The 20,752-nt window shown below is 31.4% G+C and overlaps 4 protein-coding genes and 1 non-coding gene across 5 annotated transcripts in view; 2 read left to right on the top strand and 3 right to left on the bottom strand.

Moving 5' to 3' along the window:
• Positions 1-2,200, bottom strand: part of LOC101505588 (uncharacterized) — a 3,407-nt gene extending 1,207 nt beyond the window's left edge. Inside the window, exons 1-5 of the mRNA XM_004486939.4 lie at positions 1,830-2,200; positions 1,411-1,473; positions 1,231-1,317; positions 605-845; positions 146-219 (exon numbers count right to left, since the gene is read on the bottom strand). Of these exons, the coding sequence (XP_004486996.1) occupies positions 146-219; positions 605-845; positions 1,231-1,317; positions 1,411-1,473; positions 1,830-2,009 (645 nt within the window). The 5' untranslated portion in view covers positions 2,010-2,200. The remainder of the gene's footprint in view (positions 1-145; positions 220-604; positions 846-1,230; positions 1,318-1,410; positions 1,474-1,829) is intronic.
• Positions 2,201-2,596: 396 nt separating this feature from the next.
• On the bottom strand, positions 2,597-2,668 carry TRNAG-UCC (transfer RNA glycine (anticodon UCC)). The gene has a single exon. It is a non-coding gene; the product is annotated as a tRNA-Gly (tRNA).
• Positions 2,669-3,435: 767 nt separating this feature from the next.
• On the top strand, positions 3,436-6,324 carry LOC101506128 (RHOMBOID-like protein 1). Its single transcript, XM_004486941.4, has 6 exons — positions 3,436-4,067; positions 4,419-4,582; positions 4,822-4,985; positions 5,091-5,350; positions 5,591-5,717; positions 5,872-6,324. Exons 1-6 carry the CDS (start codon positions 3,715-3,717, stop codon positions 5,995-5,997), a joined length of 1,194 nt encoding a protein of 397 aa, XP_004486998.1. The 5' UTR covers positions 3,436-3,714; the 3' UTR covers positions 5,998-6,324.
• Positions 6,325-12,824: 6,500 nt separating this feature from the next.
• On the top strand, positions 12,825-14,820 carry LOC101506459 (expansin-A6). Its single transcript, XM_004486942.4, has 3 exons — positions 12,825-13,067; positions 13,145-13,463; positions 13,957-14,820. Exons 1-3 carry the CDS (start codon positions 12,923-12,925, stop codon positions 14,264-14,266), a joined length of 774 nt encoding a protein of 257 aa, XP_004486999.1. The 5' UTR covers positions 12,825-12,922; the 3' UTR covers positions 14,267-14,820.
• A 1,345-nt stretch (positions 14,821-16,165) lies between these two features.
• On the bottom strand, positions 16,166-20,535 carry LOC101506784 (factor of DNA methylation 4). Its single transcript, XM_004486943.4, has 7 exons — positions 20,337-20,535; positions 19,076-20,138; positions 18,655-18,836; positions 18,345-18,413; positions 17,969-18,253; positions 16,961-17,212; positions 16,166-16,656 (listed from the first exon to the last, which is right to left on the bottom strand). The coding sequence occupies exons 2-7, from the start codon at positions 20,136-20,138 to the stop codon at positions 16,426-16,428; spliced, it is 2,082 nt and encodes a 693-aa protein (XP_004487000.1). The 5' UTR covers positions 20,337-20,535; the 3' UTR covers positions 16,166-16,425.
• Positions 20,536-20,752: the final 217 nt, after the last annotated feature.

Below are 20,752 nucleotides of genomic sequence, written 5' to 3'. Positions count from 1 at the left end.
CTTTTCAATAGAAGATTTTATAAACTCATAATAATTTCAACAGCCAAATAAATTAGAATTAGGGAGACTATGAAAGACAACAAAGTTTGAGGGGCAATGACATTCGCACCTAAGTCTTATGTATTTAATGCAATGGCTAACTAACCTCTTCTCCACAATTTGGACATGAACCCTTCAATGCCGCCAAGCCATTCCTCCACAAGCCTTCAAGTACTTTAACTGTGAAAAAGGGTATTTAATATAACACACAAATATAGAAGCAGCAGTTGATTTTATTTTATTTTATTTTTATTTACCAACATGATTCTAAATTGTGGTTGCAATTAAATCGGTTATGTTGCAAACCTTTATATTGCAACAAAATGCACACAAATGTGGTCGATACGGCCACAATTGTTGTTGTAATGTCATTATAGAAACCTCTAAAACTTTTATATTGCAGCCACAATTCTGGTTATAGACCGCAATTTAAAACTCGTGTTAAGAATTTGATCTTTTGAATTAAGGGAATTGTTTATCATTTAATCTGAGCTACCCTTTGAAGTTTAAATTTGAAAATTATATAACTTAAGATGAAAAATAGCAGCAAAAGGATTTTTTTTACCTGAAGCTGAAGCAACTGGATATCCTATGACAAAACCAAGTGCCATGAAGATAACGGTATTCACCATGAAAAGAGGTCTTAGTTCTGATGCTTGGCTAGTACCATACGATAATCCTAAATCAAATGCATTTTGATAAGCCAAGGTGACTGTGTACAACATTGGACCAACACATGCTGAACTGCCAAATGCAAAAATCAGTGTCCATGTACTTGCCAATGCAAAAACCATAGACAAATCTTCCTGCCCTACATCCATATCATTCAATATTAAGGTGAAGAAACCAACATTAGATAAAAGAGAATGAAAACCTTACCATTAGATTTAACAGAAATAGGACATATAACAAAGCATGCATATAACTATTAGATTTTGTTCTTGAACTTAACTCAACCCCTCAAAATCAATTTTAAGATGAACGATTTCTATCATTAGATAATCTCTGATCAATGTAGGACTTGAATTTTTCTCAATAATAAATCAAACATCATTATTTCCAATATGCATTCTTAACATTATTTAGAACATCATGCAATAAAAACATAATGCAAGAGCAACTGAAATTGGTGAATTTTCATGAATAGGCAGAGCAAAGAAGAAGTTAATCTAAAGTTACGAAGAAAATAACCTGAGCATCAGAATAAGTTGATTGCCTCCTGATACTGCATCGGGGATACTTCACAACTGACTTAGAACCAAACCACTTTAGCTTCAACTGTTTCCATAATATTATGAGTAATTTAAGAGCAGTAATAACGTATATAGAAGAAGTTAAGAAACATTAAATGTGGTGAATTGGGGAAGATACCTCTACTCTATCAAACATGTCATCAACTATCAAAGGCTCACCACTGTAATATGCATCCCTTGCCTATTAAAGAAAGCAAAAGAGAAGCATGTTAAAATAATCTGTAAAAAATCGTTTTAGCCCCTGAAAGTGTAGGATGGTGTGTTACCTTGGTATCTGGCTCGGTCAAAAATCCAAATTATTTCGATAATTCAAATATTAACTTGAATTTTTGACGAGTCAGCAACAAAGTGACAATAGTTAGTTGTATATAGATAATAAACAAATACATAGATGAAAATAAAAAGAATAAACCAAAAGAGGAAAGTAGGAAACACCTCAACAAGATAACAAGTAACAACATCATACCACCAATACATATAAATTATTATACATAAATAAAAAAGGGTAGTTAATTAAGTATGATAAAAGTTGGTTACTTGAGAATAAAGAGCTTCAAGGGTCTCTTTGGTGGCGGTTTGAAGAGGGCCAACATATATACAAGATGGAGCATGAGAGCGGTCATCGCAGGTGGCAGAGATTCGAAGTGAGAATGAATTAGAAACAGAGCGATTGCTTCTTCTGATTTTGGATAATTGTAGCAAATTGGATGACATCATGTTCACCTCACTTTCTGTTACAAACGAACAAAGACACACGCATGTTATATGTCTTTTCTTCTGTCCAAACTTTTTTTCTTCATGTCTATCTCTTCCTTCTTATTTTTGTAACTATGCTAAGAGATATCTTTTTTGACACAAAGTATGCTCATAGATATTTTTAAACTTAGAGAGAAATGTTTTTCAAATCAAAGTCTTTTAATTTTATTTTGAAATATACCTTAAATATATAAGGATGTTTCTATTTTGATGTTTAAATAGTACAAATGTAAACACACACATGTGCATATATATATATATATGCACCTTCTCGAGATCAGTGCACGTGTTATATATCAATTTTACTTCTTGTACACCTTCATAAGAAATATGTGAATGTTAGAAATAAATATAAGGATGAAATACAAGCAATGATACAAATATAGAAGAGCTACAATACCAACCACACAAATATAAAGAACAAGTATGGGGAAGAGATTAAGACCACATATATGAGAAAAGGAAGTTCCCCTTTCGATTGGGTTTGGCCCATAACTTCTTCTGACAAAAAAATAAAGGCAAATTTCATAGAAAACTCACAAAAACCTTGCGTTTGCCGGGAGTCGAACCCGGGTCTATTGCTTGGAAGGCAATTATCCTAACCGTTGGACTACAAACGCTTGTTATTATATCATTTGACGTTAATGTATTAGACCGTATATTAATTTCGAAACAAGTTAGTGTATAATGTCATTCACATACAATGTGTATACTTATCACTTATTTATTTTACTTCTGGGTTGATGATCGAAGTATTTTATTATTTTAATTTTTTTAATATGATTTGACATTTTTTAGAAATGGTCCAATCATGGACAAATTCCAGCTTAAGACATAATTTATGATATACATGCAATTTCACCTACAAAATTAGTATTTCACAATAAAGTACACACCTATAAGGAAATATGAAGTGACGTTTTTTTGAAGAAAAGACTCTCATTCTTTCATTACTACTAACCTTTTGACCATAATACCTACAAAAACAATCAAAATAGAAAAAGAATCAATTGCATTTGAAATGTGTTAGCCTCAACAAACAAAATAATATTGTAAGCGAAAGTCATCTGCAAAATTTAATGACCCCTTTATTTATTAGTCAAATTGACCAAATAAAAAAGTGTTTTAGTAGATTCTTTTATAACATTGTTATATATTTTCTATGTCTCGTGATTCATTTGCATAATAATATATTCGAAATAAATAATTTTTTTAATTTTCAATACATTTTTTAATTAATACTATTTATGTTATTTCGAATATAATATATTTCCTTATATATTTACAATATTAAATATTATAGGAAGCATATTATAAAAATTAGAATATATGTATTGGTAAGTTAATTAAGTGGCTTGGGAAGGTAAACAATTCCTCTAAAAAACCCAACGAAAGATACCCTACAACACAACAATAGGCAACAAACGTAAACACGAGACATGCAAAAACAAAAGAACAAAGAAAAAGAAAAACAGAAAACAGAAAACCAATTCCTAACTTTGCTGTTAGATTCTAGCTGGTAATAACAACAACAAAATAAATCTGATTGAAAACCATTTCCAAATCTATCTATATTATCGGAATGGAATTCATTTTCCATCATTAATAATTAATTTCGAAAATGTATTAGAAAGCTTAAATCTTTTGTTAAAAGGGTCATCATATCATGAGAGGAGGGAGGGACCCATACGGTGGCACCGGCACCGGAACCGTCGAGGTTAAGGTTCATCCTCGCCGTGACGATTCCACTGTCCGTCATGGACGTGGGTCTCCGCCCAATCCTCCTCCTCCGGCGAATCCTCCCTTCACTCGTGATCGTGATTTCAGGCTCTTTAAGCAGTGGTTCCCATGGCTTGTTCCTATCTTTGTTGTTGCCAACGTTCTTATCTTCATCATCACAATGTATGTCAATGATTGTCCTAAGAATTCTCTATATGATTCTTGTGTTGTTTCTTTCCTTGGAAGATTCTCCTTTCAGCCTCTCAAAGAAAACCCCCTCTTTGGTCCTTCTTCCTCAACGTGAGTTTCTTTTCCCCTTTATCTATTCATCTCAAATTACATTTATAAATAAACACTATTTTATTTTATTTTATTTTTTTTCATTTCTTAAAATGATACATTGATTAATCAAGTCATATATGCTTGCTTGGTTTTTATTTTGACATTACATTCTCTATGAAATCTCTATTGGCTACCATCGAGACACATCAGATCAAAAGACTTGTCTTGTGTCTAACACACATTCAATTTCTTACATTTTACAAATTATTATCTTGTCATGTCAGTGTGGTGTCTGGTGTCTGCGAATATATATCTGTTGGAGATGATTTTAATGTGCTGCTTGAAAACTATTTGTCACCCTTTTTTCAGATTAGAGAAGATGGGTGCTCTAGAAGTAGATAGAGTGGTTCATAGACACCAAGTTTGGCGCCTTCTCTCTTGTATTTGGTTGCATGGTGGGGCTGTTCATGTGCTTGCCAACATGTTGAGTCTTACTTTTATAGGAATTCGGCTTGAGCAAGAATTTGGATTTGGTATGGTTCTGGTAATTATCCTTTGCATTGTTCAAGTAAATATCATTATATTTTTAGTGAGTGAACCAACAATGTTCCAAGTATATATGTATATCACTGTTTGTTACATAAATGTTTTAGCAGAAACTCAACTAAGCTGAGTTTATTTTGCAATTAAATGAATAAAAAAGCTTCTTTTTTTGTCTTTTTACATTCTCAATTGCAGATTGTAATTTCTTCTTTGCTTTGTCTATTCACAGTTAGAATTGGAATTCTGTATGTGATATCTGGTTTTGGAGGGAGTTTGCTGTCTGCTCTATTCATAAAATCGGGTATCTCCGTTGGTGCTTCGGGTGCATTGTTTGGTTTACTAGGAGGGATGCTCTCAGAGCTTTTGATAAATTGGACAATTTATGCCAATAAGGTGAATGAATGAACCAATAAATGTGTTTCAATTCATTAGTGTTTCCTGATAAATAATATGTTACGCCTTTACGCTGCAGAATTTTTACTTCTTTCCATTTTGCAGTTGGCGGCATTGTTGACACTTATAGTCATTGTTGTAATCAATTTAGCCGTTGGAATCCTTCCGCATGTCGACAATTTTGCTCATATTGGAGGGTTTGGCTCTGGCTTTCTTCTTGGTTTTCTACTTCTGATTCGTCCGCAGTTTAAATGGGTTAGCGAAAGAAATTCTCGTTCTGGAATCGCTGCACCTTCGGTAAAACATAAGCACAAACCTTATCAGTATGTGCTGTGGGTTTTGTCCTTCATAATACTCACTGCAGGGTAAGTTCTCTTTCTTTCTTTTTGTATATTACCTTTTATTTTCTGAGACATAATCAATGAGTTGGTATTTACATAAGATTTGCAAACACACTGCATGGTTTGAGATTAATTAAATTTGTTGGGGAAGGGTTATTTTAACTTCTTTTAAGATTGAATGTCATTGCTTTGTAAAGTACTACATATCTTATTTGATGCTGCTATGTCTTGGCCCCTAAATCTGAAGTTGTATAATTTTGACAGATTGATTAGTGGTCTAGTTTTGCTCCTTCAAGGTGTTAACTTGAATGAACGTTGCTCTTGGTGTCACTATTTAAGTTGTGTTCCTACCTCAAAATGGAGTTGTGACGAACCAAGTATTTATTGTGAGGTGAGTGCTCATTTCTTTTGTATCTTCCAGCAATGCTATTTCTTAATTCCTAGAGCTATAAGCTTGTGGAATTAATCAGGTTACTGGATATGAAGAAAATACAGGATTCAAACGTTTAATTGGTTTTGATTTTGATACAATGTATTATCTGCAGACAACACAATATGGAAATGAACTTAACATCACATGCATAAGCAATGGGAAAAGTGACATTTTTCCTCTGTCAAATACTAGCTCTTATGATGCGCAACAACTTTGTTCCCAACTTTGCCGTGGATAGATTTACTCACATGCAACCTTTCGAAGGGATTCCATTCAACAACTTGTGTATATGATTCGTTCTTTGTTAGTGCAGAGAAATTATTTCTTCTCAGTTGGCAATGATGATTGTTATGCCAGCCATGGTATTGTCACAGCTGTTAATTTCTATTTCCTTAGCATGAAATATTTTGTGCTATTATTCTTGTGTAAAAGAGAGGAAAGGAATGGAAATTGTATTTGGTTAAAGAGACAAAATATTTCTCAAAAAATGTAAATGGTGTCAAAATGTAGCCAATACTATTAAAGACATGTTATTCTATATATTATAGGGTGCTATTGCCAGTGATATAGTAGGATGAAATCAATTGCTTCCAAATTTTAAGATGCATAAGCCATGATTTCTTTCTGTTTTTTGGTCTTGGATGTAGTACAGGCCCAAATGAAGGGGGAAAATTTACCATTTAGAAAGTTCAACTATACTTAAATTTATTGTAAATTATTGATATTGTTAGTGGTTCTTTATAACTTTGTATGCAAATGTGTCTCTCTTAATTTAAATTTTGCATTATTAAAAAAGATTATTTGAAAGACTTGTTGAATGCTATTTATCGGTGTTAATTTTGTCTTTTAAAGATAACTCAATAGAAACTACCAAAATAGAATAGAGATTCTTTTTCTCCTTCCAATCTTATCTCATTAACTAATCTTACCTCAACCACCATTTATTTAGGACACATCAAATATTAAATATAATAACATCTTAGTGTTGATATAATATTATAATGTTATCCAATATTCTCTTATCATATCCAAATTCTATTATATTCTAATCTTTTAACAATGATTTTATCAAATTTCGGTTTTTAATTAATTGTGCATGTGAAAATTAATCAGAAGATGAAGTAGTATAACTATGTTTGAAGGGATTGTGTTTGAGCAAAGTGAAACATTAATCAGTAGTTTAACATTCCTGTCAATTGTACATAATCATCATGACCAATGATAGAGTCTTGCATACAGGGGTATGTTTCTATAGTGTCTATGATATGTTGGGTTTATTGATTAGCCCAGCCCAGCATGAAGACACTCATCAACCCTTTTCTTGCATTCAAGATTTTGTGGCCTCGTTTTAACATTTTATTAACAATAGTACAATTAAATATAACTTCTTGGTCTTTTATTTTTTTACAAGATAATGACTATGATAAACTATTATAGACTTCTATTTTTTTGTATATAAATTGTAGGTGATACGGTTGAATATGCTCTGTATTCTCTAAATTTTTATATTGAATTTAATTCATTTTCACAAAATTGATTTATAAAGTGAAATGCAACTATTTATTTTTATTATTGTGATAGGTGATACTTAATATATATAGTCGAGTATGGCAGTTAGGAATTTGAAAAAGGGTAAAAATAAAGAAGGAAGTTGCTTGCTCCATAATAATCATAGGAACCCCAAAAAGAAAAATAAATAAAGAGAAGGGGACATAATGACATAAATATGGTGCATGCCTCCTAAGGCATGAAAAGTGGTGGCATGGCAATTATATGATGATACCAAACTGCTTGCTTAAGAAAACTCGACTTTCTCCGGCTCAATTGATACAACTTTGAATCAAGGGCTAGGATTAATCATCATTATGGATATACCCTTTTCTTAAATTAATTCATATTGCAGAGAATCTTGGCATACATTGATTGTACAGTGCAATATTATCCTCTGCTCACACCCTTTTCAGTTTCACAGAGATAAATACTTTGGTTATTTTCGAAAAGATCTTCTATTTTTATTCTATAATTTTAAAAATTAATTACTTGTTCTTCTCAACACATCCATGTTCATCATAAACAAATTCAATAGAGTTCTTATAAATTTCAACCAACAATATATTGAATATAGGAGTAGTAGATTAGATTGTCCTTGTCCATATGACTGACAATGTTGTCCCCTCTGAAGTTCTGATCCTCTAATGTGTTGTCTACCTCCATATGCATACTTGAACATAGAGTCACTTTAAACAACAACAAAATCTAAAAAATATTAATTTTATTTTTAAATGGAGTCTTCTAAATATTTTATTTTATTTTATATTTATGAGATTTTAAAACATATAAATAGTAAAATGAAACCTTATCTTAAATTTTATTTTATTTATAAATTTTAAATTAAATAATATTGATAAAGGATATATAGATTTACATAATTAATTAGATAAATATTAATGTAAAATAACTATCTAGATTAATTAATTAAATCAATCAATTAAGACTAACTAGAATATTAGTTAATTAACAACAAACTAGCTGATGTAAAAGATATAACTGAATAAATATTGACAAATACTGTTAGGTTCATATGGAAGTATGGAAGTACCACAGTTGACAAAAGATTGAAATGAATAAAGTTTTTAGAAACTTAAGACTTGTTTGATTCAAATTTTAAAAACTCTATTTTAGTATTTTAAAATTTTAAAATTAAAAAATTTGTTTTGATTATTTATTTTTAAAAATTGTTCTGTAAAACTATTTTTAATATTATACTTTTTAAAACTAAAAACGCAAAACAGATAAATGGTGTTTTACTTTTCATTTTTCCGTTTTTTTAAAACAAAAATCTGTTTTTAAAAGAAGCCTTTCAAACAAATTTTTCCCTTAATTCTATTCTTTAAAACAGTTTTCTAAATCAAATTTATAAAATAATTTTTAAAAATTAAAATATAAATTTTTTTCAAACATGCCCTTAATATTTGCAATTTGGTGGGACAGCCTATCTTGTGACATAGCAGTGGATAGTTGTTGTGTGTCTAATATCCATCATCTTACCCAACACAACATGCAATGTTTAGAACTATTGGTTTTAATGCCTTATAAGCCAAACTAAGTTATCTCTACCTCATCACAAAGTGCATGTGCAAGTGCAATACAAAAGTGTTGCAATCCGAGACGCATCCACACCACAATCCAAGCCAAAGATCGATTGAGATATTTCAATTACAATGCTCAAATATTATTAAATTAATGATATCTTAGTTTTAAAAGTTTAAATGGTCAACTTTTAGTTTAAAAATTTATCGACATCCATTTATTTATTAACCCAACAACTAACTTGAGATTTAATTGAGTTTTTTAATTTAATAAATCTTCATTTTGCTTTCAATCGCGTCGACGGAGTGTAGACTTCTTAGTTGACTAACTTTTTTTTAGTTAAAGAGAATGCAAATAATTAAAGGCAATTCAAGTATAGATTTATCAACTGGTTGAATTAAAAGGGGAGAGTGCATTTGGTGATCAATGGGAATGGGCCAATAAATCAAAATTGGTGGTTTAAGGCTCCAACAATCAAGGGTGGCCACCAAATGCCTCGGTTCTCATTCTCAAGGACTCTCCCCTATGAGCGTGACTTCTTGTGATAATTATATGCTTGTTGTGGAAAGCAAAGTCTATTTAAATTATAATTAAGCACGAATAAGATTAATTTCATTTATATATTTTTTATACCATAGATGAATTATAATTGTTTAATCATTAGTAACGTTTTATTTTTGCTATAAATATTTATAAAGTTCCTTATATGATTGATTATTATTTACGGATTGTGTAAAATAATTAGATTCATACATACAAATTAAACTCTTATAAAATTGTTTGGAAAAGATTACGAAGATATTTTATGACATAATTTTTTTTTACGAAACAATTTATGACATAATAATAAATTTATTTTTATAGGTTTTTAATTATATATAGTTTATGAAAGGCTAAATTTCAGTTTTAATCGTTCTTTTATCCAATTCTCAAATAGATTATTTAATTTTTTTTTATCAATTAGGTCCTTTAAGTTACTCTACGTTAAAAAAATGTCAGATGATCATTACAATGCTGATCTGTGTATAATAGTGTTGATGTAGTAAATTATAAAAATAAAGCTTCCTATGTTGGTTCTTTAAGTTTAGGAAAAATACACTTATGGAGATCATTTATTGTCGAAACAAGCATGCAACAAACGGTTAATTAATTAATTTGTAACTAGATAGATGCAAAAACTATAGATTCTTTTTTTTTTTTTCGGTCGTAATTGACTGTGGGAGTATTGTCATATTTAGATGGTAGATTAGTTTTAGATGTTAGTTTCCCATCACTTTAGTTCCTAGTCACACATTTGTTCCTTGATTATCTTGTTAGACTTTATTCTTAAATTTTTTTTTTAAGTATTTGGTATTTATCAAAACACTAGTAATTTAATCCGATTGTAATCTCTTATACCTTTTCCTTGAATAGATGAATTAGTTTTACTCTATAAAAAATTATATTTATATTATATTATAGGCTTGGGAGTGTTGTGATGATGTTTTCATAATTGGGGTATAAGAGAATGTTAACTTAATTATGATGTCGTGGTTATGTAAAATGTAATGCATGTATCTCACCTGGTAAGGCATGGTTCACATTATAAATTGTAGTAAAAAGAAAGTGTTTCCCATTTGTTTATGCTTTGTGTAAGCAGTGATTAATAATTACTAATATTAATTTGACTACCAATCCGATCTACCATGCTCCAATGATAAATCTTCAGATTGAATTTCAAGTAAGGTGGTAGCCAGCAGGTTTAAATTGTCAAATCTTACATATAGACTATAGTTGAATATAATGCTACACATGTTATGGCATGTTTTTTTGTTATTGCCCATTGAGTGCAATTTTCCACCAACTCAGACTCAACTCGAATCTTTTTCAGCTTAGCGTGACCTTTACTTCAATTTGTTCGATTTGCTTAGAATCCCAAATTTCCCTTCTTAACTTTAATGTGATAGTATATGTTTACATATTTTTACAAAATGAGAATGTTCCAAAAGGACCGATCAAATGGTGAACAACTAACAAAACAATTAGAAGATAAGCAGGAGCTGGTTATTATCGACCTTCTATTGATATTATTGGGAATGAGGTATCCAATGCTACTTTTTTATTTCTTTGATCCGAAAATAATTGTCATATTTAAATATGTTACGTTGATTAAAAATAAAAGATAAATAAAATTTTGAGTGAAATTTTTTCATTTTTAATAATTTTAAAATTTAAATTGCACAACTTTTAATATTTTTTTATATTTAAAGTCTATACATGTGCTCTTACGACACTTGTTATCATTTTTATTAAAAATAGAAAATACAACATATAAAAAAATTATAATAATTTAAGTCAATCACCTTTATTAATAATTGAGGTAAATCATTGTCATAAATATAAGATAAAATATTAATTAATAAATATATTTTTTAAAATCATAAAAATCTTTTTGTTATTTTAAAAAATATAAATAATCGGTTTAATTTAAATTTTTTTATGTCTATTAATAAATAATATATATGTATATATATATTTTACGAAATAAACTGTTCCTAAAGTAAAACAAATGAACCGTGGTTTAAGATTCATCCGAGCTGAGATACTATAACTGACAAACTCAGTAGAACAAAAAAAAGAGAGAGAGATGAAACGATGTTTTGGAATGTGGATATTATTATGTGGACTATATTTTGTGGCCCACTTACAGTTAAAGCCTATTGAGTGCCAGCGATAATTAAGGACAGGGGAGAGGTCTGTCCCTCCAATCTCAATTTCATCTCATTTCTTAAATAAGTCACTCTCATGTTTCACTCACTTATAAATTGTAAACGATAAATTATATTTTCGTTCTCAAGTTATTTTTTATTTTATAAATATTAGATACTTTAGTTGTTGGGTTATTTTTATTTATTTTAATCTTTAAATTATAAATATTATTTAAATTTAATTTTGATTTTTTATGTTATAAATATTTTGGTCTTTTAAAAAAAATTAAAGTGTATACTATTTCAAATTTAAGAGAAAAAAATAGAATAATAATAATTTAAGAACTATATTATTTATCATTGTAACTTAAAGACACTAAAATGCAACAACAAATCTTAAAAAACCAAATTGAACTCTAAATATAATTTAAAGGATGAAAATGTAATTTAACCAATTGTAAATTATGTAAGAAACTCTTATAAAGAAATTATCTCTTTATATAAAATTTTATTTAAATTATAAAAAATATTGAATTGTTTTTCAATAAAATTCCATTGATAGTGTATTCTAACTATGATTTTTAATTTGTTTTTGTTTTATATAAATAAGAGGGTATGATTTAGTAAGCGTAAGGTCAACAACACATTTATATTCGTGATTCTTCTTTGTCGTTTGACTGCCGGGCTACTTTATATGAATCGTTTATTCAACTTCTCTAATCACACCCACACCCGCATATCACGCCATGTTAAGTCTTCATTTTTCAAGATAACAAAAATCTAATCACTTCTATCACACAGTTTAAGTTTTATTTTCTTACATTTATATCAAAATAAATACAAAAGCATTTGTATTTTTATTCATATATATTGACATTATAAAAATCACAAAGATAATTTTTACATTGACAATATATAATAATTAAATCATTTTTATTTTCTTTTATTTTATTCTACTCTATTTTGATTCAATATTTATTTTTTTCCAAACCAAAGAAAACGTTAAACACATAGAAACTGTTATATATCCTGTTCTTAGCTTTCTATTTTGTAATTTCTGAGTTTGATAAAAGAAATTGAAGAGAATGAATGATGTTGTGAGTCGCAGTTGAAGAGCGTGCAAGACAAAGCGAAGAATAAATTAATGACATGTGAATGTAATTGGTAAGTGTAATACACGGGGCTCCACAATGCAATACATTAAATAATTCCATTTTAAAATTCCAAATTTGCCCCTCAGTTTGTACTAGTAACTAGAACAAGCATTCTCCATAAGTAGCTCCACCCCCACCATTCACTCCCCACTCACCACAAACTCTCATTCCCAAATCTCTTTTATATTTGCAATTTTCTTGTTCAATAGAAGAAGTAAAATTAAAGAAAAACATGATGACTATAGTGTACATTGTATCTCTAATAATGTCGTTAACGTGGTTGGCAGAGTCTCGAATTCCAGGGAATTACAACGGTGGTGCATGGGAAACGGCTCATGCCACCTTCTACGGAGGTTCCGATGCTTCCGGAACAATGGGTACGTATGTAGTACAATAAATAATGTATGACATTTTAAATTAATAGTAAATTAATATAATGTTTTGATGAGTATAGGAGGAGCATGTGGTTATGGAAACTTGTACAGCCAAGGTTACGGAGTAAACACAGCAGCATTAAGCACCGCACTTTTCAACAAAGGACTAAGTTGCGGTGCTTGCTTTGAAATCAAATGTGCAAACGACAAAGAGTGGTGTCACTCTGGCAGCCCCTCGATTTTCATTACCGCAACTAACTTTTGTCCTCCTAACTATGCTCTCCCTAACGACAATGGTGGTTGGTGTAACCCTCCTCGTCCACATTTCGACCTTGCCATGCCTATGTTCCTTAAAATCGCCGAATATCGCGCCGGAATTGTCCCTGTCGCCTTTCGCCGGTACCCCTTATTTTTATTGTTTCCCTATTTGTCTAATAACTTTTTTTTAATGACTACATGAGAAAAGTGTATATTATTTCGAATTGAAATATAAATATAAAATATAAGTTAAAAAATTGATCTATCTAAACTAAATTTTTAATTAAATATGTAAAGAGTTAAGGATGTCACCATTTTGACTGTTGTGGGTGTTGTATTATAGATTGGGGTTGTTTCAAGGTCAATTAATCACAATATTGAGCAAATTGTATTAACTATTTAATTTATAATAGTACAAATTAAGAGACGAGGAAATCTCATAATTAGAGAATGAGTAAAAGTAGTGTTTAATTCTATTTTGAACAGTAAATTTAACAAAATTGCGTCGACGTCATAATTTTGCCAAAAATTATGATGACTTAGGTTGATTCAAATATGCAAATTTAAACAAGCAGTAGTGAGATGTGTTTTGCTAAGGGAGTTATTAATTATTAGTACTATGTTTATTATGCAGGGTGCCGTGTAGGAAACAAGGTGGGATCAGGTTCACAGTTAACGGATTCCGTTACTTTAACTTGGTGCTGATCAGCAACGTCGCGGGTGCAGGGGATATTGTGCGGACCTATGTCAAAGGAACAAGAACCAGATGGATGCCCATGAGCCGAAACTGGGGTCAAAACTGGCAATCAAATGCTGTTTTGGTCGGTCAGTCTTTGTCCTTCAGAGTTACCAGTAGTGACCGTCGCACATCCACTTCCTGGAACATTGCTCCACACAATTGGCAATTTGGTCAAACTTTTACCGGAAAGAATTTCCGAGTTTGATTGACCAGTGGTGACTCGCCACGTAGCTCACCTGCTATTTTTATTTTCAAGATTTAGTTAATGACAAAAAAGTACAACTCCATATTTTTGTTGTTGTTGTTTTCACCAATTGTGTATTCCCGCCGCGTTTACCCCTGATGGAGCGCATTTTTCCAGTAGATTGGTGCTCTTTTTGACTGGATGTTTTGGAGACTGTGACGGAGTGAGGGAAAAGGGTTATAGAAAGAGATAGTGTGTACTGTACTACTGTGTGTGTGAAAGAATTAAAGTGAGTGAGACTTTTGTGGGTGCGTGATTTGTGCTTTCGATTTGTGTGAAAAATGAGAAAATATTAGATTAGAGTAATTACTGGTAGGGGAAGAAAATGAGTGTAGGAAGGAAATGCTGAAGCGGCTAAGCGAAACTAGTAGCCCGCGGCTAATTAGTTTTTTTTTTTTTTTCTTCTTTATATATGATATACAATTATCATAGCTGCATTGCTCTATGTATCCGTGGAAGTGTGTTGGTTGTTAACCCAATGAAAGTTTAAATTAAAAAATTTGTTCTGTTTTTAATTCTTTCACCTTCACTTAAATTAGAAAATTTGTTCAATTTTTTTAATTATTTTTTATGTTTGTTGGAAGCATTGTCAGGGGCTCGCTATAACCAAAATAACAATCCAACTACTATCGCTATGAATAATAAATTAAATAAATTTAGAAAGTTGAAACAAGTAGCTCAATTACAACTAGCTACTTTAATGGACTCGGGGGAAATGAAGCAAATAAGACCTATAATATGAATCCATAGCTCTGTTTTGTAAAAACAACAAGCTAGTTACTTGAATACAACTCATTCCTGCGTACATAAGGATCCATGTACTCTGGGGATTCTGTATTCCAACAGCAACTACCCACAAATTAATGCCTTAATGGATGCAATTCAACCCATAACTTTGATTACCTACCTTCTTTTGGAAAGTCAAATCAGATTAAATAACTACCATACTCCGTTTGGCATTGTAGGTGTAAACTATTTTTAAACTAAAGTTAGGGTGCTTTTGATTATTTTATTTGTATGACTTTTGTAAAAGTGTATTTTATTTAATTTTTGACAAAATAGGAATATTTATCATAGAATGCATCATAAATGTTATCACAAATTCACTTTGAATAACACTTAATGCAATGTAAATGCGTACAAATTCATTCACATTCAATTTAATGTATCCCAAAGGTTTCAAACCTAGAAGCTCCAGGTCAATCCCAAGTGCTACACTCAAGGTGTACACATAAACCTAAAGAAACGCAAAGTATGGACACCAATAGCGGGATTCGAGAAATTATTGGAATAAAAGTCTAGCCTACTTTATTCAAATATTTAAAATCAAGCAATAATATTAAAGATAATTGCTGTAAAAAAAAATCTGTAAGATAATTAAGTCCCTGAAGTACTTCAGACTTCAGAGAATGAACCTGTGTTTAGAACACCAAAATATACTGAATAAAAGTTCTAGCTAAACTGTAAAAAGAGAAGCAGTTCTAGCTATAAGATATGTAAAATAATATAATGCTTTATTTCTAGGATAATTTTTAATCTTATCCTCCTTTTGAAAAAAGTAATTCCAAAATACCCTACTTTGAAACTAATGTCCTAAAATGTCTTTATTTTTTGGGGCGAGGTCGCAAGACGAGAATGCGACTTTTGTCGGTACAATACATGATTGCATTCCACACTACGACATCCAAGTAAAAAAATAATGCATTTTGAAATATTAGTTTCAAAGTAAGGTATTTTGGATTTATTTTTTTCAAAAAGAGGATATAATTGAAAAAAATCCTTATATCTAAGGTCAGGTAAGATTTCAAATGAATTTAACTAAAATATTTCAAGACAAAAATTTAAACCCAAACACCAAAGAGACAGTTGATATCACCTACTCGTCTGAGTAGAGCCTTGATAAACTTTCAACTCATTTTAAAGGTTTAACCCAAAGTCATACGCAATATCTTCTAAACAAATATATATGATATCGCTATCAGTATTACATATAACAACGGTACGAAGTGTTAGCAACCATTGGCAACATAATTTTGAACTGAACCAAAGTCTGTTAGAGCTAGAATTTAAATTAAACTTTCTGCATAAGTAAGTCTGATTCTAACCGCCCAAATGAAGCCTCAAGTTTTCTTTCGTTTTGACAATTTCCATTGCTTGATTAAGTGGGAAACGCCCTCCTTCAACGTAGCCTTCCTTGCTTCCTTAAAATTCCAGAGTTCCGGTATTGGGTATCTACCACTAGGATTGTACTCATTTAACTCCATCAAAGCTGTAGCTACTGCGTCATAAACCTCATCGCCAAGCTCATCCTTCAAACTTTCCAGTTTTTCATCTTCTTCGTCTAAAATTTCCTGCACGATATATTAACATATATGAGATCATCATTGTCCATGCAGTTCACACATCAGGGAAAGAAACATGCCAACTAAGAGCTAATGACAAAAGACATGACTGGCAATTTTCCTGTAAATAGATATCTAAACAAATACCAACAGCATACCATGCTTTGTAATTATAAGTAATGATGCATTATATTTTTAGGGGATAAATATATCCAAAGGAGAGTCTTAATATAACAGTTGATGTTACAGTCACAAATTTGAGTTGAAGAAATAACTTTGACTTGAACAAACATAACTCTGGAAGCCATTGTACCTTTAAGTTCCCTTCTTTATCATTTACAATTTTGAATGGATGCCAGCTTGGATCTCTAAGATATTCATCCCACTGTGAGCACAACTCCACTGCTTTCAACTTCACTTCATCGGAAAGTTTTCCCTTAGCTGCTTTCACATCCACTTCATCAGAAAATTTCCTCTTAGCTGCTTCCAGAAACGGCTTAATGCCAAGTTCCCCCATCCTTTTCACAGAAATAAAGGCTCGTGTGTTCTTTGGGCAGCCAATCCACTGTGAACAAGGAAAACAGATTATTTAAACAAAACAAACAATGAAATCATGACAGCAAAGAAACAGCGACAAACTACCTGAACTTAATTTGCTTGAAGTTTAGGCATTACATCCACTATGATCGAACCCGTATTAAACAATATGACAAAATAACTTAAAATGTAAAAAGAAAATCTATTCTTTTATAGACCTTACTGGATTCTACCAATTTTTACCCAAAGGAAAGGGGCCCGATAATCCGAATTTTGCCAAGAGTTAAGTAAAATCTGGCAAAATATTATTATGAATTAAAATCATCATCTTTTGATTCAAACAAATGGATAGCAAATAGACAGTTGAGACAAGCAACTGCATGATTCTCAGAATAGGATGCTACATTTAAAATTTGTAATTCTGTGAGTATAGAAACAAGAGTGAAGACACTGAATATTTTGCATTGTCATTGGAAATGCATGAGAACAAAACACGGTCCACCAGCATCCTATACAGATTCCAACTACATGATTTGAATGTTCACAAACACAGGACACTCTTCTACAAGTAATATATATAAAGAGCTGCATGTCAATTAAAAAATATGAAAGGCCCTACATTTTTGCTTAAGCTTATAAAAATAAAACAATCTATTCTGGTTTTGTAAAATATTAGTTACAGAAGACATTCCAAAGTTGATTTTCAGACCATTAGATTAGTTGATGGCTTAAGACATATTAAAATTATAATATTGACATTTTATGTGCTGAGAAAGATGCATACACAAATTAATTTTTTGCGAGCATCCTGCAACTCATCATTAGTTTTGAGCTCCTTGACAATCAGTGTTTGTTGAAGATCTTCCATGCATTCCAATTCCTCTTCCTTTTCCTGCAGATCCATTTTGATTGCCTCCAATTTTTCCTTCTCTTCCAGATCCATCCCTCCCATGTGCGTCTTGACCTGGAGAGCTCCTCTCAGCAGTTCGATTTCCAATTCCAATGCTTGTTTTGCATCAAGTCCTCTCTCTAGGTCATGAATTTTTTTATGAAGTTTCTCTTTTTCTTTCTGCAACATCAGACCGAAATAATACTCAAAACCTAAGCGGATACATGTAACAGAATTAAATAGTGTAGATAGAGGGAAATGAAATTTGTGCCTTATGTTCTTGAGCCAATTGCATCATTTTTTCATCATGCTTTTTTTGCTCTGCTATTGCCATCTCATTCTGCAACAACAAGATGATGAACAAATTTAATCAGTCATAAGTAATTAAAATAAGAGGGGTTTGTGTACGTAATTTGACGTAATTTGGTCCATTTTTTAAATAGTCAATTTAGTTCTCTTGTAAATTGATCACTCTCAGATAAACGTGTTAAGTTTTAAGAAAAGGCCCATAAATTCAAACAGCCAAATTCAAACAGCCCTGGGCATTGCTCCCATAAATTCAAACAGCCAAAATAAATTACATTTTTCTTCTCAAGATAAAGCTTATTTCTCTCATTATGATTATGTGCTTGACGCTTCTGAAGATCCTTTTCACGGGACATAAGTTCATTCCTCTTAGCTTCCAGTTGCAGCCTGGCTTTTTCATGATCCTTCGAAATACTCTCCATATAATCGCGTTCAATCTGCTGCATCTTGCTAATTTCTAATAGAACAATGTGAAACAAACAGTCAGCTACCTTGAAATATTAAAAGATCACATCAACTACAACAAATCATTCCAAAGTATCACAAATTGTAAGTTACAGTAATAAAATAGATATGTAAAAATAAGAAACAGAACGTTTCACCTTTGAACTTAGTGAAATACACAGTATCCCAAGGTATGATTAAAGAAAGAATACCAATAATAATTATAACAATTCACTTTATGTATCAACATACCCTTATTAAAAAGTTCAACCATCCCCTCTTTCTGATCCATTACTCTCCTTAGGACCACATTAGCTTCATCATATTTGCTTGCTGTCTGTTCCAATTCCATATTCTTCAATTTTAATGTATTAGCCAAACCAGACACAAGCTTCATTGCTTTCCTATTGTCCTCAGCTTCTTTTCCAGAAACAGTTTTCAAATCCCCATTTTCCCGAAGGTGACTACCAACAATGTCCTTAAAATGGTAGTCATCGCCCCGTGCCATCCATCCGTATAGTCTATCACCTCGCTCCTTCGGTCCTAAGTAATCCCTCTTGCCACAATGCTCACCTTGAAAACTCCTTTCTAGCTTCATCGCATTGTTGAAGCCAACCCACTCTTTTCCAAAATCAACTATTGCAAAGGGTGATTGTCCCTTAAAGTTCCAAAGTGCAGTAACTTTCACTGGCTGAAATCCTTTCGTGATAAGTTCTTCCTTAATTTTCTTATTGCTTTTCCCAACATGCTTTCCACTGTTTGGGTCAAATCTTGTAACAATGTTAGCCAGAACTACCATCCAAGGCCACACAAACATCTTATCTTCATCAATATTCACATTAAGTAACCGACCTTTAGCAGTATTCACATAAGGTAAACGATCTTTACCAACATTCGCTTCAGATAAGTAATCTTTACCAACATTAACATCATCTAAATGATCTTTAGTAATATTAACATCAGGTAAGTGATTATCTTTAACAACATCTTCACCAGGCAGCTTATCTTTAGCAATATCCAAATCAGGTAAATGATCTTTAGAATTTTTTACATCAAGGTACCTTTCAATGTACCTTTCAAGAGCAGCATGTTTTGCTTTATCTTTTACAGTCTCTCCACGCGAAACACCGGCAATTCTAGAAGCATGTCTCAAAAGCTCATTCAAGGTGTAATCCTTCTTGTTGTTGCAGAATGGACACCTATACTTTGAAATAGAGATTTTGAACTTATAGTAATCATCCTTCAAGTCATTATAATACCTACGCTCGTAGTATTCCAAATCAGACTCACGCTTATATTCTGATTTACGGTACATCTACAAATCAAAATCAAAACAATCAAATCCAAAGAAAGAGCGACATAAATAGTTTCCACATACAGTAATTAAAAAGAAGCCATATAAGGCGTTGATTATGCTCAACGATAACTCAATGTTGTGCTAAAAAGGAAGAAAACGATTATGAAGCAGAATATAATTTAAATACACAATTAACAATAGAAAATATAGTGTTACCTTGTGCTGGAAGAATTAACTTTCACAGCGACGTTGATGAGGTTTTGACGTGGATCAAAGATGAAGATAAGCGGAGAAAATCGAGAGAACGTGTAAGAGGAGAAATGAGGAAATAGAAGAAGAGAAAAAAAACCCTAAAAATTTTCCGCAAATGAAAATGAGTGTATTTGAAAGAAGAGTTTCAGTTCTGGGTAAATATGAATAAAACTCGTATACTCAGTCTATAGTAAAGGATGAAACGGTGTCGGTTTAACAAGAAAGGATATTTTAGTAAGGAATTTGAGAAAGAGAGTGTTTGGTTTTTGCTGAAAGTGTTGATTCTGAAAAGCGTGAAATGCGCTCCAGAGTGCACAACGCAACGTTCAAATGTTTTCCATAAACAACCGTCCTTTATTCTTCTCTACGAAGAATACACA

This window comes from Cicer arietinum, chromosome 1 (assembly GCF_000331145.2).
Source record: "Cicer arietinum cultivar CDC Frontier isolate Library 1 chromosome 1, Cicar.CDCFrontier_v2.0, whole genome shotgun sequence".
In the NCBI taxonomy this organism is placed as follows: Eukaryota; Viridiplantae; Streptophyta; class Magnoliopsida; order Fabales; family Fabaceae; genus Cicer; species Cicer arietinum.
Note: the sequence above shows the minus strand (reverse complement) of the source record. Positions and strands in the feature narration are given on the sequence as shown.

What these genes read in the sequence shown, in the direction of transcription:
- LOC101506128 (XM_004486941.4), top strand. Translation starts at nt 3,715, where the DNA reads ATGAGAGGAGGGAGGGACCCATACGGTGGCACCGGCACCGGAACCGTC. An exon ending in TTTGGTCCTTCTTCCTCAAC is followed by an intron (nt 4,068 to 4,418) that starts GTGAGTTTCTTT and finishes CCCTTTTTTCAG; the next exon opens with ATTAGAGAAGATGGGTGCTC. An exon ending in AACCAAGTATTTATTGTGAG is followed by an intron (nt 5,718 to 5,871) that starts GTGAGTGCTCAT and finishes TATTATCTGCAG; the next exon opens with ACAACACAATATGGAAATGA.
- LOC101506459 (XM_004486942.4), top strand. Translation starts at nt 12,923, where the DNA reads ATGATGACTATAGTGTACATTGTATCTCTAATAATGTCGTTAACGTGG. An exon ending in CGATGCTTCCGGAACAATGG is followed by an intron (nt 13,068 to 13,144) that starts GTACGTATGTAG and finishes TGATGAGTATAG; the next exon opens with GAGGAGCATGTGGTTATGGA. An exon ending in GTCCCTGTCGCCTTTCGCCG is followed by an intron (nt 13,464 to 13,956) that starts GTACCCCTTATT and finishes TTTATTATGCAG; the next exon opens with GGTGCCGTGTAGGAAACAAG.
- LOC101506784 (XM_004486943.4), bottom strand. Translation starts at nt 20,138, where the DNA reads ATGTACCGTAAATCAGAATATAAGCGTGAGTCTGATTTGGAATACTAC. An exon ending in GGTTGAACTTTTTAATAAGG is followed by an intron (nt 18,837 to 19,075) that starts GTATGTTGATAC and finishes TTGTTCTATTAG; the next exon opens with AAATTAGCAAGATGCAGCAG. An exon ending in CTCGCAAAAAATTAATTTGT is followed by an intron (nt 17,213 to 17,968) that starts GTATGCATCTTT and finishes CCTTGTTCACAG; the next exon opens with TGGATTGGCTGCCCAAAGAA.